Raw genomic sequence first — 26,111 nt, forward strand, 5'->3', positions numbered from 1 at the left:
GTGGAAGGGCAATGCCAAACCCTCCCTCCCCTCCCTGCCCTTCTATCTCATGGAAGAGGACTTGGAACGGGCAGCCCTTCAACCAAAGAACAGTCCTCTGTAAATTAGGGTGCACAGCCACCCTCACAGGGAGACTGGTGGGAGTCCCAAGCCAGCCGCTCAGCTTCCTAAGCAAAGAACAGGACAGAAGTGTGAGAGGCTGTTATATGCTGTATATATTATATGTTAACCAACCAAAGCATGAGGCCAGTTTTCATTTCTGTATTCTGAAACCCGTTCCATTTAGCTGATCTGGTGGGAACCATGCTATTATATCGAGAGAACACTATTCTCTTTATACTAAGAATCCCCTTTATAATCTAACCACGTTTAAAACGGTTTTTAAAAATCCCCACTTTGTGACTCAAACAAAGCCAGCAAAAACATCAAATGGGCTTGTTAAAAAAACAGTTTTATGAAAGGCAGCATAAACAGGTAAGAAATGACTGATCAATGCTGCCAAATTCTGAGCTGCAGCAAAGGAAGCAAAATGGGGTGTGGAAGAACCTGGGTTAATGTTAGGTCACACGACTCCATCTGACATTCTTCCAAGTGCTACAGGCTGCTGATTCCCATCATGCAAAGACAGAGTTTAATCTCCATGGGAGAATTTCACATCTCACGAATCTCAGTCTTTATTCTGCCCAGGGCATATGCCGGATTTAAGGCTGCCAATACACCAGGAAAAAATACCCCACTGGTTCTGGTTCTGTGCTTTTAATAACAGATTAACCTCCAGAATCATCAGGTGATAGGTTTAGCCTGGAAAAGAGGAGACTGAGAGGAGATATGCTAGCCTTCTTCAATTCTCTCAAGGGCTGTCACATGGAAGAGGGAGCAAGCTTGTTTTCTCCTGCTCTGGAGGGGAGGACTTGAACCCATGGCTTCAAGTGACAAGAAAGGAGATTCTGACTAAACATCAGGAGGAACTTTCTGGCAGTAAGAGCTGTTTTACCATGGTCTCCCGTGGGAGGTTGTGGACTCTCCTTCCTTGGAGGTTTCGAAGCAGAGGTTGCATCTGCCATGGATGCTTTAGCTGAGTTTCCTGCACTGCAGGGGGTTGGACTAGATGACCCTTGGGGTCCCTTCCAACTCTACAACTCTGTGATTCCATGATTCTAAGAGCCTGGTTGCTGGCTCAGGCCAATGGTCCTTGTAGCTCAGCATCCTCTTCTCACAGTGACCACCCAGATCCCTTCGAGAAGCCCACAAGTCACACCTAAGTGTAACAGCAGCACTCTCCCCACTTGGGACCCCCACAACTGGGATTCAGAGGCACACTGTGGGCAGCCAGGACAAGGAGGGGGCAGTCCATTCTTCCTGAATTTGGGGGGAGACTGAGCCTGAAGCTGGAGGGTACCGTCCAGCGGGGCAGATGTGTAAACATTATTCAACTGGATTACTTTTCCTGGTGTGGAAATTAAGTTACTGGGCGAGAGCCCAGCTGCAGCTGCTTAATGTTGTCACTTCTGGTGCCAGTTAAAGGCCAGGATCTGGCCCAAATAAGAAAAGGTGGCAACCCACAGCAGAGAATGTGCAATGCTCAAGACTTAGCAGCCCATAGAAGGTCAGATTTATCTTCATAAGCGGTTCCATGGGGATGTTCTCCTGCACAAGCCTAACTGAAATGAACAAGAACTACACAGGAGCCTTCCCTGATTTTAATTTGCTTCCCTAAATTGCTATTAAAAATGAATACATCTAAGAACAGATTGCCAACTGGCCAGGAAAAAAGGTCTGAGTCGCTTCTGTGCCTAGAGCTGCAGAAATCAGTGAGTGAAGCTTTCTCCAGAATGAAGATAAGTACTACTGCCTGTTAAGTGAATGCAGCTTAAATTACTGTTAAAGTAACAGAAGCAGGGGGCTTGTAAAAAAAGAAGAGGAGAAAGTTGATAACCCTGTCCAGATTTGCACCAAGAGTTGCGGCCTTTTTTATTGACTCTGGTCATCTTCTACTTCTGACACCCAGAAATTTAAGAGGTGAAACTTTCCGTTTTCTCATGATCTCCTAGCAAATTAAAGCTTACCAAACTACGGTATGAAAGGCACCAGAACAGGGATAATAGAAGTGTCATGTCGGAAGGGACCACAAGGGTCATATAGCCCAGCCCCCAGAGTGCTGGGGTAATCCAATCAGATGAGTGGCATACAAATACATTATTATTATTATTATTATTATTATTATTATTATTACTATTACTATTACTATTATTATTATTATTGGAATCTTTTGTCCAATGTGGGGCTTGAAGCTACAACCTTGGGATTGAGAGTCTCATACTGTACTCTACCAGCTGAGCAGAAACCGTAAAAAAGGTTGGCAACCCAATATGAGTGGGTTTTAAAGTAAGCAAAGGCAAATTTGCACCACCCCCACCCCCAAACCCCTCCCAGTCTTGCCTTGGGCCTTTCGGGCCCATAACTGAAAGGAGAGCATCCATTTGACTCATCAGGAGTTTCAGAGGGGAACTTGCCCCCTTTGATACCAAAAACATGCTTTCTTCACACACTGTGGGGTTTGACTCAAATCAGAGTGCCTAGTCAGAGTGAAAGAGAAATTTCATTTGCAAATAACCACAGATTTCAACCCTGCTCGAAATTAGAGGAAGGAAGACCAAATATTTACAGGAGGGTTTCTGTGTGGCTGTCGAGGTTGCCAGCTTTTCCAGGCAGGGCTTGTGTGTGTGTTTAACAGCTGCCCATTAGGATGGAAATAAGTATCTCCCTGCTGCCCCCTCTGCACTGGAGCGTAAAGATGTAACGATGGACAGGGATTTATTCCAAGCAGCTGTTAATGGCACAGGAGCACGGCCTGAAGAAGATGTTGGTAACAGCTGAAGGCCTGATTTCTCGGTGCATACACATGCCCTGCGCCTCTCCATGGATTTTTTAGTTGTCCACTTTTCAAACAGCCCATTTTTGCATCTTTAGCAGTGCCTTGATTTGCAGACAATAGCAATAGAGAGTATTTATCTCCAAAATGGGCGCTATTTCCCCCTGAGAAGTTATGCAATTACTTGGGGGGCACTGGGGCAAGGGGGCAGCAGAGGGGGGGTGCTGTAATTTGCTATGATTTGAAAAGCTGGCATCAGTAGATCAAGTTCATCAATTTTGTTGAGTTTTAATAAATGCAATTAATTGTTGCTGTTCTGAATTTTACAGTGGTACCTCAGGTTACAGACGCTTCAGGTTACAGACTCCGCTAACCCAGAAATATTACCTCAGGTTAAGAACAGAAATCGCGTGGTGGCAGCGGGAGGCCCCATTAGCTAAAGTGGTGCTTCAGGTTAAGAACAGTTTCAGGTTAAAAACAGACCTCCAGAACGAATAAAGTTCTTAACCTGAGGCACCACTGTATTGTGTTATTATCTTCCTTAGTGGGTCATGCAAACTGCTATTCTGAATGCTTTTTATAGGGTAGGGGGCATCGGGGATGAGTTTATAGAACCAAGGGGGTGATGGACCGAAAAGGTTTGGGAACCACTGATTCATCAGAATGCTGTGACAAGCTTGCCTGGCTAGTTTTGACATATCAAGCTGCAGTTAAAGGCACAAGAGCAGAGTGGTGAAGGTTTCTGGTCAGCTGGCAACCTGGCCTACTCCTCCAACACCGGTGCCTCACCGTTGCAATACTGCTATTTGCTTTGGTTTGAAAACTGCCTTAGTCTTCTACTTCAAAAACAACAAATAAAAAATAAATAAAAATTTAAAAATTGCATTAACGGCTTGCATGTTTTATCTACATATCTCACTGACTCACGAATCACTTTTCTGTTAAATAACATTCTGAAAGCACACCATCACCCACACATTTTGCAGATGGAAAGACTGAGGCTGAGAGAAAGCAGTTTGCCTAAAGTTGTCCAGCAAATTCAGAGCAGAAGTGAAATTTGAGCCCAGGACTCCCTGGTTCCCACGGCTGAGTGTGCCAGATTTTGAAGTCAGCCCTGAAGCTGCACCTTCAGCAGCCAGTGGGCCAGCCGTAACAAGGGGTGATGAAACATGGGGAAATTATTCACCAGCTGATCTCTGTGAAATTTGGCTTTCATGACGTACTTTCTGCTTCCATCCCCTACATTATCTGCTCTCTTTTTATTTGGAAAATATAACCTCAGTACTGCTCCTATGTTTTGCAACTTTGATTATGTTTTTGTTTGTTTGCTTTTTTTATTTTACATTAGTTTTAAAAACAAACTTCAAAAGAAATTAATAGGGAAATGTGTGAAATCTTGCAAGTGAATCAGGATGAATGCTCATGATTATATAACCACACCACAAAGAAATCACAACAATAAAGGCTGGATTACGGCATTTATAGGCTGTTACTATTTTGGGGTGGGATTTGATCACATCCCAGCAAATTCAGGTTGTGTAATTATAGCTCTTGAGCAGCAAACCCACTTCCCCCAAAAGACCAGAGTTTTTGCAATAAGGAAAAGGAGATGAAAATGCACACATTTTGCATTCATGCATTCACAATGTGCGGCAGATTTCACACTCAAAGAAACAGCCACCACTGATCTCTATAAGACAAGCAAAAGTGCTCATAAATTTGAATCCATCTCACGCTGGGGAGTTTCCTGCTAGATTGTGCTCCAGGTTAATTAGCATGGGGGTGTGTGTGTGTGTCCCGTTTGGATTTTCAGACCCTGAAACATGCCAGAGCTGACTCTTCTCCTATAAGCGGTTATGTTTCATTTTGAGCTTAGACAACTATAGCTGTTTCCCTCAGAGGAAGCGGTCACACGAACTGTGTTTTAAACCTGAAACTATTAATGACAACCGAAAAGCACATTTTGGTCTCTCACTGTACTGGCCAAGACCACAAACATGAAACTTAAACTAATAATAATCTCATAATAATATGCAATGCTAGAGAGAGAGCGAAGAACAGCCATGCTGTTGAGTTTTTCTTGTACTATTTTCAACCCTTGTTTCTATAAAGATAGCAAAGGGGAAGTTCCAGAGCCCAGAATAAGCAGGATATTAAGCATCAGGACCACCAAGCTCGGAAATCTGGAGCCCGGCTACTCTGCTCTCTTCCTCCAATGCAGATTACATTTCCCCATAATGTGCTCCTGGAAAGCTGGGCTGAATTCCTCTGGCAACTGCTTTGCTTATGGACTCTGCCTCCCTCTGGTGGCAAAGAGCTCAATAACTTGGCTGACAGAAATTAAACTGACACACAGGAGGCTGCGGGCAAAATATAGCAGCTGAAGGTGAAGAAGATCAACGTAGCATTTTTTTACATATTGGTGTGTGTGCTGGTGCTTCTGGTGAAAGTCTGAAAGCATCTTTGCTGTTCTGGAATATTACACCTATATTTTAATATCCTGGAGTAAGCAACAAAATAAAGACACAGTTCTGAATGCCCGGGGAAAGTCCACTGTTATCAGTGGCTATTGCTTAGTGCCAGTGTCGTTCTAAATAACTCTTTGCTCCCTCCCTCACCCTGCCCACTTCCAGGAGCAGTCTTCCCAAATATTTGCAATTTGGGAAATATTTGCAGTTTCGGAATTTGTAAATATTTCCCAAATTCCATAACTGAAAATATTTCCCAAATATTTACAATTTATTTAAGCAGGAGGCATAAAGAGAAAATCGGAAATATTGGTGGTAGGACTGCAACATTCAGTTAATTGTAAATGATGGCGTAGGACGTTTCTTTTGCTTGGTTTCAACTGATCCCAGTGAGAGCTTTCCTCCCAATGCAAATAGTAGCCTTGGGTCATGGGCGCATTATTGGATCCCAACAGTGGGGAAGGCATAATTGCCCCCTCCTGGCCCACAAATCTGCACGGGGAGGGGTACACTGTGTTCTGAGGAAAAAACCCTGCTCCTTTCCCCTTATGGTGTACCCAAGAGCCCATACAGAGCCCTTTTGTAGGTTCTCAATTGCTGGGGGAAAATAACAGAGGCCAACCAGAGAATATTGAGAAGCAAAGCAGCTAGTAAGCCTGATCTTTATTAAAGCTGTTGCAACAGGGTGCTCCCCCCCACACACACACACACAGGAGGGGGGAGGGACCCCCAACCATGTGCGCAAGCCCTTATACAGTGGTACCTCTGGATGCGAACAGGATCCCTTCCGGAGCCCCGTTGCATCCTGAATAGCACGTAAGATGCGTCTGCGCGTGCGCGAGTTGCGTTTTTCTGCTTCTGCGCATGCACGTGACGTCATTTTGAGAGTCTGTGCATGCGTGAACGGTGAAACCCGGAAGTAACGCACTCCGTTACTTCCGGGTCGCCGCGGAGCGTAACTTGAAAACGCTCAACCTGAAGCACATTTAACCCGAGGTATGACTGTATAGACATTTTAAATGGCCCGTCCTTGAGCCCAAGACCCCCCCAAAAAAATACATCATATATACGTCACAGAAGAGGCGGTCTACAGCAGAAAACCTGTCTTCCCGCGTCCCTTGATTTTATATATATATATATATAAGGCCTTATAATTTTTATAACAACTGGCTATGTGCATATCAACAAATGTGCTAATTAAAAGGGTGGAAATGCATTTGAAGAGGACCATTTGACCCAAAAACTAAAATCTAAAACATGTCGGGGAACCTCCAGACCACGACCCAAAGGTGGGGTGCAGTGCTGTTTCAGCTGGACTCCTCGTCCCTTCTGCCTGGCCCTGCCTTCTCGCCATACCAGCAGCGATACAGTGGGTGAGCTTCATTGCTCTGAGAGAGCTGTGCTGGAGCCGGGAGTGGAAGGTCCTCCTGGCAGCTCCTCCAGGGCCCTTGGCTTCTTGGACCGTCTCCTCTTCAGATGCGCGACCAAAAGATGGCAGGAAGAAGGCAGGCTGGTAGCTTGCCTCCAATGGGTCCTTTCACGGCAGAATGCACGACCAGGGAGAAGAGTCGGCGGAAGAAGATTGGAAAAAATTTAAGGACTATTTACAAAAATACTGTAAAATTAAGGAATGTTGAATGATGTTGGATTGAAATTAAGTGGTTTCTAGCTGTAATGGTACAAAGAAATATGATAAAATGGTTTTCTTTTTATAAGTAAGAATTTAAGGTTATAATAGCCTAAGATGTTGGAGAGAAAATAAGGTGTATTTCTTTGTTTGTTTGTTTTAAAGCTGTAATGCTTTGAGATATGGATTTGCTGCACAAATAATTTGAACTGGATATACAAGCAGGGGAGGTATGAGGAGGTCAGGGAAATATGTTATGAGAAAATAAGTTGTGAAATTTATGAGTTTTTAACTTTTTTCTTTTTATGTCTGTTTTTTTTTCTTTTTGTTTGTAAAAAAATGGAAAACTTAATAAATATCTTTATAAAAAAAAACACAATAGGTCCTTTCACAAAAGGAAATGCCCCCTCCATCATAGGCATAGCCAGGATTGATGTTGGGGGGCAAGCTTTATGTTAGGGGGAGCAAAACTGAGCTATCTGCAAAGCAATTGGTCAGTTAGTTAAGTATTTGAATTATTTACCGTATTTTTTGCTCTATAAGACGCACCAGACCATAAGACACACCTAGTTTTTGGAAGAAGAAAACAAGAAAAAATATATTCTGAATCTCAGAAGCCAGAACAGCAAGAGGGATCGCTGCGCAGTGAAAGCAGCAATCCCTCTTGCTGTTCTGGCTTCTGGGATAGCTGCACAGCCTGCATTCGCTCCGTAAGACGCACACACAATTCCTCTTTTTAGGAGGGAAAAAGTGAGTCTTATAGAGCAAAAAATATGCTACTTGATTGAGGGACGGCAGCTGCTCTCTATATTGGATTTCTCCTCTGCTCTAGATTCCCCACTTCCAATTTCAATAGGTCTATTTCTGCCAGATTGCCTAGAACCAGCATCAGAGTTTCATTCAAGGTGTTCGCCACAATGTTAAGTTGTGAATCAACTTTCTCAAACTGCAGCTAGTCAGTTTTGTGCCTTTTGTTATGTGGCCTTTACCTCACCCAATATCCTTCTTGGTTCTCCACCTGACAGTTCAGTCACACTCCCATTGGTTGCTTTGTCTCCTGATAGTCTAGACCAGTGTTCCCCAACCTTGGGCCTCCAGCTGTTTTTGGACTACAACTCCCATCATCCCTCGCTAGCAAGACCAGTGGTCAAGGATGATGGGAATTGTAGTCCAAAAACAGCTGGAGGCCCAAGGTTGGAGAACACTGGTCTAGACCAAGCATGGCCAAACATGGCCCTCCAGCTGTTTGGGGACTACAATTCCCATCATCCCTAACCACTGGTCCTGTTAGCTAGGGATGATGGGAGTTGTAGTCTCAAAACAGCTGGAGGGCCAAGTTTGGCCATGCCTGGTCTAGGGCTTTTGGCTGCACTTCCTTGTGTCTGGGCTGTATCCCCAACTCAAAAATATAATTTTAAAGTAAATCCTTTGAAATCTTGCTCCCTATTTACATGCAGAGACTTAGGACTAACCTGCCATTAAGACTAGTAGCAGGCCGAACCCCTGAATGTCTTAGAACTCTATGACTCTTGCAAGAGCAAGGCAGTTTATCTTGGGATGCTGCTGGGGGAGAGAACAGTCACTTTCAGACCTAAATGATGTGCCACCAACTGCATTCTTGCAGTTTTGGGGTGGCATCAATTGCCTAGTATGGGGGGGAACCATAATCACACCAATCTAATAATGTGCTGCTCTTCAAAGGTATTTCTATTGTCTGGTGCATCAGGGAGGTCCCTCTGAATCCACTGTTGAGGACCCCCCCCCCCCAAGGGCTCTGGGTTGACACCTGATGAAGAATTGTTGGAACTGTCAGAGGAGGAGGTGGACGCAACAGCAATTTTAGTTGCAATCTGTGAAAATTGGGGGGGTCAGTGGGGCTGCCTTTCTCAAAAGCCATTTATTTCTGCTAAGCGCAGGTTCAGTTTCCAGTTTCCAATGAGAACTCTGGCCACTGAAAGCAAATGACTATTATCAGTTTCATTTTCTAACTATAGAACGCTGACTGATTCACTCAGGAGAAACCAGCTGTATTCCTGGAAATGCAGTTAGAGGTGGAGAGATCCAATCCAACAGATATGGCATGAGCAGCACATGTCAGGCCAGTTTCCAAAACAAAAATTCAAAATAACATCACTGCCTGGGGGATGAAATATATTAATAACCAGAATCACTGGCAATATATTGCCAAATCCTGTGCTGTGCCTGCTGCAATCATGCCTGTTTTCCAGGGAGGTTTCCAAGCTCTAAATCTAACTGCAGTTGGGAGACAGAAAATCAGTTTAGGCTGTAATCCTAATCCCACTAGCAAAACCCATGGAAGACTTATTTGAAAGAAGGCGTTCCAAGGGGTTGGTGAAACCAGCCCCTTTCCTTCTCGCACATGGCATTTTTTTTCAGGGGAGGGGACGCCAACAGAGTTCCTTGCCAAGGGCACCTGCTTTTGCCAAGCTGGTTTTGGACAACAACTCCTGACAACCCCAGCTATATATCCAATGGTCAGGGATGATGGGAGTCATAGACCAAACCATCTAGGGGGAAAGCTGATTTAGCCCTGGTAACAGCAGCAACAACAATAATTTTATTATTTATACCCTGCCCATCTGGCTGGGTTTTCCCAGCCACTCTGGCCGTTTCCCAGGAGAATAGTAAAAACACCATCAAACATCAAAAACTTCCCTAAACAGATGTCTTCTAAAAGTCAGATAGTTTTGGTATTCTAACTGTGCTAACTTATCATAGGAGATACAAGGTTTATTTACACAGATGTACAGGCTGAGAATAAGATGGAAGGCTCACAGTATCCAACAGATCCATTGCCCCATCAGATTTATTGGAGGGTCTCCAAAGACTCAGGTTAGGATTCTGCACAGAAAGCAGGTCAGAACTCTCTCTTTCAAAACCAGTTTCAGGTCTGCCAGTCATTTTATTTTCTTCCATGCACAGACACATGGATGATATCAGCCCAGAGAGAGAAGAAAGAGTCCTTCCAAAAGGCTCTCTGGCCCTTGGCTCCTCAGGCAACAAATCCCTTGTATTTGGCCAACTCTTTAGTTATGTAAAGGTTCTTCCTCCCAACAAATGAGCCAGGCTAATCTTGTTCAACCAATTTGACTTCATTGGTGGTTTTGTTTTACAACCATAATCACAGGGTTGAGGGAGCTCCCCCCCCCCAAGAAAAACCCCACACTTATGTAGTCCAACACCCAACATTACATTTCTGTGTAATCCACTTTGTGAGGTTCACCTAAAAACCAGAATATAAATATCTTAATAAATAACCTACACTCAACAAGTCATAAAGAGACAGTGTTCAGTTCCTAAAACGTGAACAGCTTGGATTACTGTAACATGCCCTACATGGAGCTGCCTTTCAAAAGAGCTCAGAAACTTCAACTGGCTCAAAGCTGCCGCCAGATTGCCGACTGGGGCTGGTTATAGAGAGCAGATGACTCCCTTGCTACAACCGTTCTGCTGGCTACCAGTTGGCTTCCAGGCACAATTCAAACTGTGCTGGTTATGACCTATAAAGCCCTGCACTGCTTATGTCTAGGCTACCTGACCAACCATATCCCCTCATACAAACCTGCCTGGGTTCTGAGATCTGCACAGGAGGCCCTTCTCTCACAGGCATGCTTGGTGGGGATGCGGGAGAGGGCCTTCTCAGTGGCTGCTCCCAGACCCTGGAAATCCCTCCTGGGAAAGGCTAAATTGGCTCCCTCTTTGTTATCCATCCACCTGCAGGTAAAGTCCTTCTCATTCCAACAGGCTATTGGGAACTGATTGCTTTTAATGAAAGGGCTGGTGCTGAGCTGTTTTTACTGTAATTATTGGTATGTTTAAAACAGTGTCTGTGTGTGTGTTATAAAATTTACACATGCAAACAAACACATACTACTAGTAATAGCACCACCACTACTACTACTAATAATAATAGGTTTAGGGGTGTAGGGGAGAGGTAGTACCTTTGGATGGGGAGACATCATGCTCTTTCTCTTGCTGTTTGTCCATCTTTGGTCCCCACCCTTCACTCAGCTCTCGCCTGTGGCTCCTAGAAGCTGTCAGAGAGCAGCCACACCCCGGGAACAAGTGAGGGGAGCTGATGGGTCTCAAATCCTCAGTGAGTTAGAGACTTCCCCTGCGTGTGAAGACAGGCTCTGGCAGATTGAGCAGACAAGACCAATGCAAGGCCAAGAGTGGGTCCAACAGTCAAGAAGGTGGTTTCTACATGTGCTGTAGAGGTAACTGAGGGGCAGATGGGGCTCGTCCGCCTGCGAAGGTAGCCCATCTAGGAGAAGGAAGAATCTGATCCCAAACCTCCACTGCCTTGCAGTATATCTTTGGGAGAATAAAAGTCTGAGGAATAAACTCTACACAAATCCAGAGTGGAGTCCCCAAGACGGTTGGATGATGTCTTGTATGCCTCCTTCCAACAACTCCTGCACCAAACTGGTGCTAAATGTATTGCTCTGCTTTCCGTTGTACCACAAGAGCAAGGCTGAGAGGGGGGTTTGGCATCTGGGCAGCCCAGGACCACAACACACACTGCCCAGTGTTGTGCATTGTGGAAAGTCACTTCAGTGCTACTAATGTAGCAGTTTGACTTCACCCCTGGAGGCACACTCCATTGTCCCTTGAGAGAGAGGGATGCAAAGAACAACAACAGACCACTTGCATTCCTGGAAATAGCATCACCTGCACTGGGCATAGGCTGTTCAGAAATAGATAGACTGGAGATAAGCATCTCATTGCCATATATTCTGCAATTTGCAGTGTGTAAGAGGAAGCTTTTAAATAAGTTGTTAGAGAGCCAGTGACTGTACTGCAGGTGGGCAGGTCAAAATCCAGTTTCACTTTACAGAGCATGCATCTACTGTGGGCGTGACTATCTTTTTGAACTCTCCAGTAACTATAATTACAGACTGTAAGTGTTACTTCATGTCTCTGAGATGTTGCTATTTCACGTAAAGAGAAGCAACCAGACTCATTGGAAATTGCACAACAGATGTAAAGAAACAGAAACTGTTATAGTTGTCTGGTGAGCACACACAAATCTAATGTATAACCACCAAGAGGCACCACTAGATTCTAAAAGGACTTGGGGCAGTGTGCATTTGCTAACATATGTATCTTTAAATTACAAGTATTTATCTGTCGGCCAATTAATGTGATAGGTGGTTAGGGACTCAGCACTCTGTATGCACTTTGTAAGCAAAGTGTGTGAAGAAGCTTTGGCCCTTCAGTGGTTGTTGGACCATGTTTCCCAGCATCCTCAGCCATTAGTCATGGAACCCAATAACATCTGGAGGATCAAAGGTTAGCCACCTCTGGCCTAAAGCAACATGTAGGAATAGGGATGGGGTGGGCAGAGTCAATTCACTTCACATTTCAATGTGAACCTACCAAATTCACAGTTTCCAAAACAGTCTTCCTTCACGCAGCACAGAGTTGAACTGTGGAACACCCTCCCATAGGAGGCAGTAATGCCACCAACTCAAATGACTTTAAAAGAGGATTAAGCACATTTTTGGAGAGAGGGCTATTAATGGCTACTAGCCACCAATGGCTGCACTCTGACTCCATTGCGGGAAGCAGTAGGCCTCTGAATTCCAGTTGCTGGACACCACAGGGGCTCCTGTGCTCCCATGGGCATCTGGTTGGTCACTGCAAGAACAGAATGCTGGACCAATACAATATAATACAATATAGTGGTACCTTGGTTTACGAACTTAATTCGTTCCGGAAGTCCATTCTTAAACCAAGGCGTGCTTTCCCATAGAAAGTAATGGAAAATGGATTAATCCGTTCCAGACGATGAAAAACAACCCCTGAAACAGCAATTTAATATGAATTTTACCATCTAATGAGACCATTGATCCATAAAATGAAGGCAATAATCAATGTACTGTACTATAAAATAAAAAATACAGTAGATGACACAAATTAAAATTATTATTTTTTCTTACATGCACTGATGATAGTCATTGTTTGGATGGGGTTTTTTTATCCATTTCTGCAGTCACACAATCAATCAACCAGTAGCAAAACTGGGTCCATGGGGTCACGAAGAGTCGAACACGACTAAACAACAACAACAAGTGTTGCATGGGTGCTCGGGACTCAACAGCCGACAGACTCAACAGGAAGCCTCTGATTAGCAGCAGGGAATTCAATTTACAAATGGAACACACTTAACAGGAAGCTTCCAAGGCAAAGTTCACAAACCAAAACACCTTCTTCCGGGTTTGCAGCATTCTTATTCCAAGTTGTTCATAAACTAAGCTGGGTTACACCAGCCACTCTGGGTGGCTTCCAACACAGATAAAACATAATAAAACATAAAACATTAATAGCAAGAATCTGATCCAATATAAAAAAGTCACAATAACTTTAAAATACCGTAAACAACTTAAAGGACTATTCAATAATCCATTAGACTCTAATAGTAAAGAGTAGAATGAAACGTCATAATAATGAAACAGTTTACACTTATCAATTACAATAAAGAATTAAAGAATCAATTACAACCAAAAAATATGCAAAACCATATAAAAGGGTGAAATTGAGAAACCAGGACACACAAATTATAAAATTATTTCTTTTGTATATCCCTAGAGGGGTCCCTGCCCTGACCCAGAGGGCTCTATGTAGTGTCCTTATGCGCCTTTAGTACATGAGCCCAGCCAGGCCTGTGCAGGGAGGGCAGCCGGATACACTGGCCCCAGACCTCGCTCGGAGTGCTAAGCTGGCCAGGGGCCCCAGGGACCGGTCAGAATTGGCTGTCCTGCCCCAGGCCTCCCAGCTGACCAGGGACTCCTGCCATAGGTCTCAGGCAAGCTCTGCATGGGCCAACATGTAACAAAACAAAGCCAGCTTTTCAAAATCACGTCTTCAATTTTTTCAATGCAGTTCTGCAGCCAAGTAACGTGTACACAAATGCAAATACAATGGTAAAGAGAACATAAAAACACCTGTATTGAGAAGAGATAACATGCATAAGTGCATTTTATATGGGGGAATTGCTTTCAAAAATGTATATATTTGTGAAAATTGCATAGAAACGTGTTCTGCACAGAAGCATATTTAGAGAAATTTGCACTAAAATGCTGATGAATTGTCATAAAGACTTTTTAAAAAAAAAATCTTATGTGGAAATGTGGAGAACTGAATTTCATACTGGAAAAATGAGAAACTAAGAGAAACCGAAATTGTCATATTTGCCCACAGCTTTATACGAATGCTAAGTAATATTAAGATTTGACAATGGAAGCTAGCAAGTACACTGAAACAGTGCAAAGTAAATGGATTGGGTCAACAGGAAAGAGGAAAGGGTGGAGTCTTGCTAGCTTGGGCGGGAAGCCAGGACTCTGAAGTCAGGGGTGTGGTCCTGGGTGTGTGGCCCTGGCTCAAGTTACGTCCGCACACACAATATACTGGAAATCCCCCTAGCACAAAACAAAGTGCATCTTGTGATACTGTGAAGGGAAACCGCACACAAGCCCCACACTTCCATGATTAATGTTCAACTCCCGGGAGCGCCCCAGGCAACTCAGTAAGAACAGCTCGCGTCCCTGACATGGCAACATAAACTCCAGCCCATCACCCAGCGAGCAGCACTAAAGTCTTCAGCCTGAGGAACAGCAGCCTCCTGGCAGTGATGGGTGCCTGCCTTCGCCCCTTGGAGGGTAAGAACTGGCTGGGGGTTTTGAGGGCAGGCCCTGGGTGAAAATGCAAAGGTGCTTCTGGTGGGTCAAGGTCCCCTGCGCTGCAGAGTCAGGCGATGGAGGACCCATCAGGTCTGGGACTGGTTTCACAGGGAGCATAACTGAAGAACTCTCCCGCAGCCCTTGCTGTTCATTATGCTCAAAGGCTATGGCTGAGGTCAGGATCTGTGTCAGGGAAGAGCTCTGGAAAATGTTTTCCTTTCCAGGGCGCAGTTCTAAGGAAAATGTTCAAAAGAACAAGTGTGCCTCTGAATGTACGCATCACTGTGTGCATCTCCCTCAGCACTGAGGAATTAATGTATGGAATTCACTGCCACAAGATGTGGTGGCAGCCACTGAACTACAGTTTTTTAAAAAAATTGATGTTGGTTGATATATATTAGCAACTATGCCTTAATATTTTGTAATATTTTGTTTAAATTGTCTGTTGTTGCTTCAGTTTTCTGTACACTGCTTAGAGATCATTTATTATTATTATTATTATTATTATTATTATTATTATTATTATTATTATTTCCCCAGCCACTCTGGGCGGCTCCCAATCAGTGTTAAAAACAGTACAGCATTACATATTAAAAACTTCCCTGAACAGGGCTGCCTTAAGATGTCTTCTGAATGTCAGGTAATTATTTATCTCTTTGACATCTAATGGGAGGGCGTTCCACAGGGCGGGCGCCACTACCGAGAAGGCCCTTTGTCTGGTTCCCTGTAGCCTCACTTCTCGCAATGAGGGAACCGCCAGAAGGCCCTCGGCACTGGATCTCAGTGTCCGGGCTGAACGATGGGGGTGGAGACGCTCCTTCAGGTACACAGGACCAAGGCCGTTTAGAGCTTTAAAGGTCAGCACCAACACTTTGAATCGTGCTCGGAAACGTACTGGGAGCCAATGCAGATCTCTCAGAACCGGTGTTATGTGGTCCCGGCGGCCACTCCCAGTCACCAGTCTAGCTGCCGCATTCTGGATTAATTGCAGTTTCCGGGTCACCTTCAAAGGTAGCCCCACGTAGAGCGCATTGCAGTAGTCCAAGCGGGAGATAACTAGAGCATGCACCACTCTGGCGAGACAGTTCGCGGGCAGGTAGGGTCTCAGCCTGCATACCAGATGGAGCTGGTACACAGCTGCCCTGGACACAGAGTTAACCTGCGCCTCCATGGACAGCTGTGAGTCCAAAATGACTCCCAGGCTGCGCACCTGGTCCTTCAGGGGCACAGTTACCCCATTCAAGACCAGGGAATCCCCCACACCAACCCGCTCCCTGTCCCCCAAAAACAGTACTTCTGTCTTGTCAGGATTCAACCTCAATCTTTAGCCGCCATCCATCCTCCAACCGCCTCCAGGCACTCACACAGGACCTTCACCGCCTTCACTGGTTCTGATTTGAAAGAGAGGTAGAGCTGGGTATCATCTGCATATTGATGGACACCCAGTCCAAACCCCCTGATGATCTCTCCCAGCGGCTTCATATAGATATTAAAAAGCATGGGGGAGAGGACAGAACCCTGAGGCACCCCACAAGTGAGAGCCCAGGGGTCTGAACACTCATCCCCCACCACCACTTTCTGGACACGGCCCAGGAGGAAGGAGCGGAACCACTGTATGACAGTGCCCCCAGCTCCCAGCCCTCTAGACGGTCCAGAAGGATGTTATGGTCGATGGTGTCAAAGGCCGCTGAGAGATTTAAATATATTAAGTGGTAAAGGAATTAAATAATCAATCAATCATGTGTACTCCATTATGTAAAGACATCTGAGCTGGCTGCTCCAAGCCCTTTTTGCAAATTTTCACCACTTTGAAACTAACCTAAGTTTTGCTGCCTGTGATTTCTTAATGCTGTATGGAAAAGCACATGAAACTGACCTTTGAAGAGTTTGTAAATAAGCCATTTTAAACTTACCAAATGTCTGGTCTTTTTCTATGTTAAGTCATAGAGGGAACTTGGGAAGGAATATTTTAAAGGTCTAACAGCTTACATTTCCATGCCTTACTTTGCTGCAGGTTTTGTGTCTACTGGGGTTCTCTCACCCTGAAACCTGAATCTTGGCATCCAGTGAAATTTTTTATACATCATTTTTCCTCTCTCAATCAACTTATATTAAATGTTTATGGGGATGGTGTGTGGGTGGTTTTGGAGGTTGTTGTATGATAAAAATTCTCCAAAAGTCAATAGTGAACAAAGCATGCCATTCATTGCTCCTCTGCCAAAATCTCTACTTTGAATGGTCTCCAAGACCACATTTATTTTCTCACTGAAACTCGCGATAAGAACTTAATCATGAATGTTCTTTGAGTCTAGTGCAGCAGAGTGTTCTTCTAATGGAGAGCAGGGGCTTTGAGCTGGGAAGCCTCTTGTTTGGACCTTCCTTTAGGCATATCATGTGGGTTCTTGGTGGCCCCAGCAGGATGCGCCCCAGCAAGACCCCCCACTGGGCACCAGCACTACAGCCTTTCCCCAGGCATTTTATGGCACGTGATTGGCTGTTTCTTATTCACCACCAATTTATGGTTTGTTTTGGTTAACTAATGATAGTGTTAACTTTGCTAATTTTTACGGGGCACAGTGATTTAAGGAAAAGATGAATAAATTGGTGCTTTGGGCTTTAAAAACCTCCTGGTAGTGTGCTATATGGGAGATTTTATGCATGAGTTGGATACAGAATGAGCTGTTGTTTAAGATTGTTGGTAAAGGGATATTTTGTACATGAAGAGGATCCTGATATCTACTTTGGGCTTTTATATGTGCTTGCTGTCAGTTTCTGAGGTTGCAAGAGACACCATAGCTGACAGCAGCCTCTAAGAAGCTTTAACCTCTGGCCAAAGTCGCTAAGCGTCCACCTCAGCCAAATTCACTCACATCCCAGCCCAACTACTGGGTGTAATCTACCTCTGACTCCCAAAGCTCCTCGGGTTAGACTTCTGGCTGCTTGGACAGTTCAGTTGATTTTAGAAACCTGCTTGCATAAGCTGTTCTGGTAAGCCCTCCTTAGATAGGGAGCCACTGGCTCCCATCTGATCTTCACCAGCAAAACCTTAACCCACTAAGGATGAATTTGCTTAATACTCAGGTCTCATCTATCCATTTTCACCCCGGTTTTCTGTGGTCTCCCAACAGTTAACTCCCAACTGACATTTCCAACTGGCAGCCAAACAGAGTCCATTGTTTCACAGACCAATAAAGATGAATTTTCTTAACCAAGCCTCCTATAAATATTAAAAAAGCAATAATCTCCTCTCCCCACCTGTGAAACAGGCCTGCAACCCAGTAATAGCACAAGGTCTCAAACTTTTACATTTTCACCCAGACAAAGTAATGCCCCAGAAATCTTTTCCAAACCACAAAGCATAGACAGAGTGACGCACACACAGCATTTCCCCGGAGAGCACAAGGTGGCTCACACTCACCCTCTCCATTTCCCCCTCCAAACGCTCCTGTGAGGCGGATTGGCCTGAGAGATAGTGCCGGAGCCAAATTCATCCAGCTTGCTTCATGATTAAGTGGGAATTTGAACCCTGCTCAACTTTTAGTTTTCTTTTAAAGAAATATTTTTACCAGATCCACTCTGGCTCTCCAAGATGATAACAAGCGAATTTACCACACATGTCAATAAAACATAACTGTGTTAATTTATTCACAGACCACTGGCCACATATAACAATCTAATGAATGTCAAACACCTACCTAAGATCATTTAAAGAGAAAGAGTCAGAAAACAATTATAGATTGTCTAAGGAAAAGGCAATATGCAGAAATATTTTTCTTCAAGGTTCAGGATTTCTCCTTCTGTCCCTCTGCACCCTGTCATTTCAGGGCACCCAGTGACCCCTCGCAGAACAATAAAGGATTGTGGCCATGATGTTCTGATAACTAACCACCAACTGCTCAAATGACATCCGGGATCAGGGAATGAAAGAGAAGCTGTTTTCTTCATAAACTATAGCCCATTTTCACATACAGTTTAGCTCAAAAGCAAACCACCCTTGGGAAGGTGGTTAGGCAGAGCAATGGTGACAGGACCAATGAAACTTCACTCTAAATTGGCTGAATGGATTTATGTGTGAGGAGGCAAGCACAGGCGCATCAGATGAGGCCAGGTGATCATGAAATGGACTTTATGCCTACATGATTTTAGGGGTATACAAAGTTCAGGGCCTTTTTTCAGCCGGAACGTGCCAGAACTCAGTCTCGGCACCTCTCAGGTGGGCGCCATTGCCATTATAAGGGAACAAGGGAGGTGTTCATAGTGAGTTCCAGCACCTCTTTTTCTTAAAGAAAATAGCACTGACAAAGTTGATATCTAAGCTTGGAGCTTATTTAGCTATACAAAATATTTCTGTACCACGACAGGCGGCAGGAGTTCAGCTGGGAGCCAGTTGTGGGGGTGCCTGGTTGTGCCCCTCTCAGGATTTTGCACCCAGGGCTGCCGCCGCCCCCCAGCTACGCCACTGCACACAGTTTACCAATCCCTGTGAATTAAATGCATTAGCCTGAGATATTTGGAGTCCAGTTGTCCTATAGTAGCATATAATTGATCAACTTTTTGTACTTGATATATTTTGGCATAGCTGAATCCAGTTTAACAAACTGGAGTATTTATGTTCTATATATACCTGATGTAAAACTTCAGCGTCTATAGGGAAGTTATTTTTGCAAATGATATTTCTAGTTGCTTAAACAAAAAACCACAAACCTGTATGTGGTTCAGTCATTAGAAGAACTGTTGCCTCTTGTAGACGGAGGGGTTTCAGTTTCGTATGCAGGAGATGTTACTACAGCATGATAAATGGAAAGCAAACCCAACCAGGATCTGCTTGTGGCCTCTGCGCATCTTGTGCTGCCGGTCGTGACACCTAGTGGTGGTCTCATATTTTGCAGGATCTTGAGCCACATGCTAAGCCTGCTTCTTTGCGGTAGAGAAAGTCAGAGCAGAACATGGATGTCATTATTAAAAGCACAGTGTCTACGTAGCATTGGGCACAGAATTCTGCTTCCTGAGAATCCTGCCATGATGACTGTGGAGATGAGTGGCGCTTCTCAGAATTCCTGTTAATGACGCCGTACATGTGAGACGCCGTACACTTGAGAGCAGTACATGTGAAAGGGATCTAGGAGTCTTGGTTGACCACAAACTTGACATGAGCCAACAGTGTGACGCGGCAGCTAAAAAAGCCAATGCAATTCTGGGCTGCATCAATAGGAGTATAGCATCTAGATCAAGGGAAGTAATAGTGCCACTGTATTCTGCTCTGGTCAGACCTCACCTGGAGTACTGTGTCCAGTTCTGGGCACCACAATTCAAGAAGGACACTGACAAACTGGAACGTGTCCAGAGGAGGGCAACCAAAATGGTCAAGGGCCTGGAAACGATGCCTTATGAGGAACGGCTAAGGGAGCTGGGCATGTTTAGCCTGGAGAAGAGGAGGTTAAGGGGTGATATGATAGCCATGTTCAAATATATAAAAGGATGTCACATAGAGGAGGGAGAAAGGTTGTTTTCTGCTGCTCCGGAGAAGCGGACACAGAGCAATGGATCCAAACTACAAGAAAGAAGATTCCACCTAAACATTAGGAAGAACTTCCTGACAGTAAGAGCTGTTCGACAGTGGAATTTGCTGCCAAGGAGTGTGGTGGAGTCTCCTACTTTGGAGGTCTTTAAGCAGAGGCTTGACAACCATATGTCAGGAGTGCTCTGATGGTGTTTCCTGCTTGGCAGGGGGTTGGACTCGATGGCCCTTGTGGTCTCTTCCAACTCTATGATTCTATGATTCTATGAGACCTTTTGCAAGGAAAGTGCATGCTAAACTGTAGCATGCACCCGTATAATTTTATTAACCATGGTGTCTCTTATTGTTAAGTTGTGGGTGAACATATCAGACGACACAGCGATTCTTCAAACAGCTCTTGTTTATTCACAGGCCAGAACAGAACTGAACTGAAGGGTTCAGCCAACCTGCTTATATAGAGCTCCACTAGAACGCAACAGTAACCATTTTCTGTAACTATCCAATCACTGAACGTCACCTTCGATCCCTTATTTGCATATGTGGGCCTGAACTATCTACAGTATCGCCCTGCTGACCCAGGGTGAGAACTTCAGTACATAACACTTATGTCTCCCACAGGTCCAGATGGCGCAAGCCAGCCTCCCAGTGATCCCCTCTTTTTCCACCCTTACCTCAAAGGCTCCCAGATCATCATGGACGAGTCCCACTGCATAGCGAGCAGAGCAGCCACATTCTGCAACGGCATTGTCTTCTCCAGCCGGCCTATTGAACTTTATGAGAAGGTGACTTTGAAAATCTTAAAGGAAGAGAGCAGGTGGTGTGGAGGCCTAAGGGTAGGCTTCACTTGGGAGGATCCGTCCCTCGTTGAGCCCAGTGTGCTGCCTCCGTATTCTTGCCCAGACCTGGTAAAGCAAGGGAAGTGTCGTGCAGCTGTCGTACCAGAAGAATATGAAGCAGAAGGCACCATTGTCAGCTTCTGGGTGGACAACCAAGGTTCTGTTTTCTGCAGCACCAATGAGAAGTCAGAAGGTTTCCTGGTGGCAGATGGCGTCTTGGTCACAAGGCCTCTCTGGGCTGTTGTGGACATCTATGGAAGGACCAAGGCAGTCCAGCTTTTGGGTAAGCAACTGAAGCATCTAAACTCAGGGGTGGGGGAATCTTGTTCAGCATGAGGGCCACATTCCCTCACAGGCAGCCTTCTGGGGACCACAGGCTGGTAATGAGTTGGGCCAGAAGCAAAAAGTGGGTGGGGTAATAGTTGTGACTGTTTCCATGCAGCAGCCTACATCTCAGCCATACAAAAGGTCAAGATTTCTCTACCCACCCTTCTCTCCACCCATTATCGCTGTTCAAATCTGCTTTCCAGCTGGGGAAAGCCCTTGAGCATGGTGTGTGGTGTGGCCTGGCAAGAAGGCAGGGCTGTTGATGGGTAAAGGCTGCACTTGAGAGGCCGCATCCTAAAGTCTCTCTCGTTCCCTTCCAGGTCCCTCCAGCCTACCAACCAATGCTGATGGGCTCAGCCTTCTTCAACAGAGTGGTGAGTATCTGGAAAAGCTGTGAGTTGCCCTCAGTTTCCTCTCATTATTTTCTTTTAGCCCAGGAAACCATCCCAGAAACAAGCTCTCCCAGGGCACTTCAGTACCCAGTGCAAATTTCACTTTTATTGTTTTGTTTTTTGTTTTGAAAAAACTGGCTTCAATGGAGCTGTAATTTTGTATTTTATACTTTGTATTTTGTCTTATTGGTCCACTGACCATTAAACATCTAACTGACAAAACAGATACAACAAGAAGACACCATACATTTTTGTTTCTCTCTCACAAGGGCACAGACCCTGCAGAGGCCACCTTTGGAACTCCTCATCACAGTGGTTTTCAACCTTTTTGAGTCCACAGCTCCCTTAACCAACCATATTCTTTCTGCGCCTCCGCTGTGGAAGCCACTTCCACTGGGGCTCCGTTACAGGGTGTGCATAAGTGGGAATTTGCCCATTCCGCCCTGCCCCTTGTCAGCGCCCTTTTTGTCGTTCTTGTAAGTGGGAGCGCACTGCTCTGCAGGGCCGAGCTGACGCACTCCATGTGCCAGCCACAGCCTACCTTCCCCCAAATCAGCGCACACGTGGTGTGGTGGGGAGTGGAGAGGGAAAATGAGATTAAGATCCAAAGTAGAAATACTATGTTATTGCAGGGAAGGAATAACACACATGCAGACATGGTCCTTCCCTGACACATTCTCCCTGTCCCCATAAAGCTGGGTGACTGTTAAAGATCAGGGGGGTTGGCTGGGGGGAGAGGTGGAGAAGAAGAGGGGGGCAGGATGTTGGGGGAAGCAGGACAGGGAAACACAGAAGACACTCCTCACTTTCAGGGTTATTTTTGAATCCCTCCTTACAGAGCACACACGTGTCTAGGAACACAAACCATAATGCTACTTTGCTATTTTCTTGCATTTTTCAAGCCCTCTGTGTAAAACTAAGGAACTGTTAGTTATTAAGCTGGGAAGGGTTTTTGTTTGTCTGTGTGGGGGGGAGATATTAAGAAAAAGTGTTTCCCCACTTTCTTACTGCTGTCTTATTTTGGGAAGAAAATGGGCTGCAAGTTAAAGCTGTCTGCTCCTCTGAATGTTCCTCAGAGAAAGGCAGAGAGATATAGACTGCAAGCTAATGAAGGGGTGGTCCCTCAGGGCTCCCCTCAACATTTCTCAAGTCACCCCAGGGTGCCACAGCACACTGGTTAAAAACCAGTGCTCAATCATATAAAGACATTGGGATGAGCCAACTACGGGTGGAGGATAAATTCTGTTCAGCTCACAGTTTATTGTAAATCTACACAATTCACACTTCCTGAAACAACAGGGGAGTCAGTGCACAGCTACCCTTCAAAATTTGTGCAGGTCTCCAACCTCCAAAAAAGTGTTTAAAATGCACAAGCCACTCACTCACCAACCCCCACCAGCTCCCCCTGGACTCACTCACTCCAGTCCAGTAGCTGAATCAGGAACAAATTAATTATTATTAATAAATGCAGCTGAAAACAAGATAGCAGTGTGGACAGTGCGTGCAAGAGAGGCAAAGTACTGTCAAAACTTTGTCTCTCTAGCAACATTCCCTCCATCCTCAGAGAACACAAATAGCATGTGATAAGTCCAAAGGCTACTGCTGCTTCCCCACCTGGCTAGGCTAGGCTCCTTGTGCACAAAAAGAGGCTCCCATGGACATGTGCAGAGTGCCATTCCCTCGCCCATTGGGTAAAGGGTAGTCAGTGGCAGGAGAGCTAGGCAGGCAGAGGAGAGGCTCAGGCAGAGCTTGTTCTTCTGCTCATTTCTGGCTGCTGTCATTCTGGTCACCCCCTACTTGTGCTCATCTAGTACAGAGAGAAAAGTTGGTGAGTTCTCAGGATTCATTATTATTTTTAAAAAAATTGCAAACTGATGTGGAAACATGACAAACTGAAGCTAAGCTTGCGAAACCAAAATTGACCGACTTGTCCATATTAAAGCCTGCTCATCCCCCCCCCCTTTGTGGTTAAATAGCATAAGTAGGAAGAAGAGTGTGCTGAAGAAGTATTTCTATGTTTCTTATTCCATGTCTTTTGTATGAAATACAGAGTCCACCTGTGGGGATTTCCATGCCTTTCCTGAGGAATGTGCTGTATGCTTCGGGCAAAAAGCCAACACGATGATGCTTCCTTGTTCTCATGCCAACTTCTGCTCCCACTGCTCCCTGAAAATTTTCCATACCACCAGTCGCTGCCCATTGTGCCGGCAGGAAGTGAAGAAAATTATTCCCATCTCTGTTTTGGCAGAAGGAGAGAGCCCAGAAGTTTGGCCGGAATAAGCAAGGAATAGCCAGCCCCTGTGGTGACAAAAGTATGCACTATCAAAGCTCCTGAAATATTTCAAATCTTGATGGGAACCCGCCGAGGTGGAGAAGACAAAGGCTGACTTTAAAGAGAGATGCACAACGAAGAGATCACTGTGGCAGAAAAGATGGGCTGCTGAGATCTTTCTCACTCTCTCCATGGCCCGAGAGGGAGGTGTATAAAAAGGACTCTCCATAATAAGACACTTCTGCCTTTAAAAAGCAGAGAACCATGGTGCTAGATTTAGAACAGTGACATCTACATTCAACAGTAGGACTGAAGCATGTTAAGGAGAAAGTGAGGGATCAAGCAGATGCTGAAAATATCCAAAGTGGGAGTGGAGACTGTGCTGGGAGCAAAGTGAAGAATACCCTTTATTAGCCACCCATTTCAGCAGTAATTTTCTCTCCCAAGCAGTATCAGTGTTACAGTTTAACCAAAGCCATTGTAAACTGCTTTTCATGCACACCTTAATCTTATCTCACAGCCATTCAAAAAGTGTTTGTCTTTTAGGCTGTTAGATAGGAACAAGCAGATGGCAGGTAAACCAAGGCAGGTGCAAAGTTTATGTCTGTTGAGAGAGAGATTCTCCAAACAGGGCAAAATGGATGGAGTCTTCAAGGAGCAGGAGAAACACAAATCTATCATGAACTGAACAGATGATAGGAGTCAAAAGTGTTGGGAAGCTGGTTAGGAGATTCCAAAAGGGGCAGACTCACATGGGCAGTAGGAGGAGCATAAAGCAGCCTTCTGCCCTCCAGATGTTTTGTAGTGCAATGCCCATCAAGCCAAGGGGTGGCTGGGGCTGGTGAGGCTGTGGAGTTGTCTGGAGGGCAGCAGGTTGGAGAAGCCTTGCAGAATCCATTATATCAGCAGAGGAACAGGAAGCCCTGAGAAGCCTGCTGTCTTTCCTGCTGTTTCATGGAATGGGAAATTCCCTTTCCAGAAAGAGGCCCAAGACCTCATCATTCGAGTAGGAAACACAGGGGTGATTCTGTTGTGCTTTATTCATTTGAGATCAGTCTACCCGTTTTGCCCCAGGAGAGACCATGAAAAGAGCAATGATAATTCACCTTGTTGAGAGGAAAGGGGGTGGGAGCAGGGATGAGAGAACCACATGGACAATGACTGTGGCTATAGGTTTCCAGGTTTTTTCTGGCCCTGCTCTTGTGCCTTTAACAAGTCTGAAATGCAGAAAACCAGCAGGTTAAGCTTTTTCTTATTGATAAAAGAAATGATGGGCCAAACGTCATTTGCTAAATTTCTGTCAGCCTACTTTTAAAGATAGGTATAGAACAAAGTCACCTCACCACCTTTTGTTTCTTGTTCTTTTAAGCCTTGCGTTCAGTGACAAGCCTAGGTAGGTGCCATCTTTTTAAACTATTAGTTTTGTCATCCAACTCTGTCCTTGAGACAAGACATTAGGCCAACCAAAAGGTCACTAAATCCTGAAAACCCAGAAGCTTGCACAGGAACTCTTCATGGGGCCAGATGGGAGTGGTGGAGGGGAGAGTCCCGAGAGGCTGAAGAGAGAAAACTTTGTTGGCCAACGGTGAGGCTGTGAAGCCTGCAAAGCAGGGAAAGGTAGCACGTTCCAGTGAGGCAGCTTGAGTGACCAGGCAGGTATCAGACAATAACTAACAATGCTTGATTACCTATCTGCAAATACAAGAACTGCTCCATATCCAGGGCTGTCTGCATCTGTTAGCTGCTATTATTCCGCAGGTACTACTGGTTTTCATCATTCCACTTTATGTATTTGTTTTTATATATTTTTCTATGCCTTTGTAAACTTATTTTCCTTTATATAATAAAAACATTTTCTATAAAATTATGTGCATTTCTTTTGTTGTAGGTTGGTTCAACTGTGTGGGGAATAGTCTCATATTTATAGGCACAGGGGTTTTGTGCCAATCCAATTCAAAAATACATTCTGTACTGTACCGATTTAAAGAAACTAACAGAAAGAAGAGTCTCATGCAACACAACCAAAAGCTCTCTGTCATCCAGCATTCTTTTCCACTTATGCCCAGATGTTTTGGGGAAGCCCCTAAGCTGGGCAT

General features: G+C 44.9%; 1 protein-coding gene and 1 long non-coding RNA gene across 3 annotated transcripts in view; one reads left to right on the top strand and one right to left on the bottom strand.

The window, feature by feature from the left end:
- Positions 1-26,111, bottom strand: part of LOC309536552 — a 208,973-nt gene that overhangs the window by 57,523 nt on the left and 125,339 nt on the right. The gene's annotated exons all lie outside the window — the stretch shown is intronic.
- The window catches only part of NEURL3 (neuralized E3 ubiquitin protein ligase 3), a 215,137-nt gene continuing 203,445 nt past the window's right edge, over positions 14,420-26,111 (top strand). Inside the window, exons 1-4 of one of the 2 annotated variants that reach the window (XR_014221511.1) lie at positions 14,420-14,649; positions 20,807-21,307; positions 21,672-21,725; positions 23,794-25,336. Coding sequence is in view for 1 of the 2 variants with exons in the window: in XM_082230546.1 (XP_082086672.1) it covers positions 14,622-14,649; positions 20,807-21,307; positions 21,672-21,725; positions 23,794-24,023 (813 nt within the window). In the remaining variant the exon portion in view is untranslated. Of the gene's footprint in view, positions 14,650-20,806; positions 21,308-21,671; positions 21,726-23,793; positions 25,835-26,111 lie in introns of those variants that run through there. The other variant, XM_082230546.1, reaches the window with a different exon arrangement.

The sequence above is a fragment of the Podarcis vaucheri genome (assembly GCF_965113315.1).
Source record: "Podarcis vaucheri genome assembly, chromosome: 7".
NCBI classification, from domain to species: Eukaryota; Metazoa; Chordata; class Lepidosauria; order Squamata; family Lacertidae; genus Podarcis; species Podarcis vaucheri.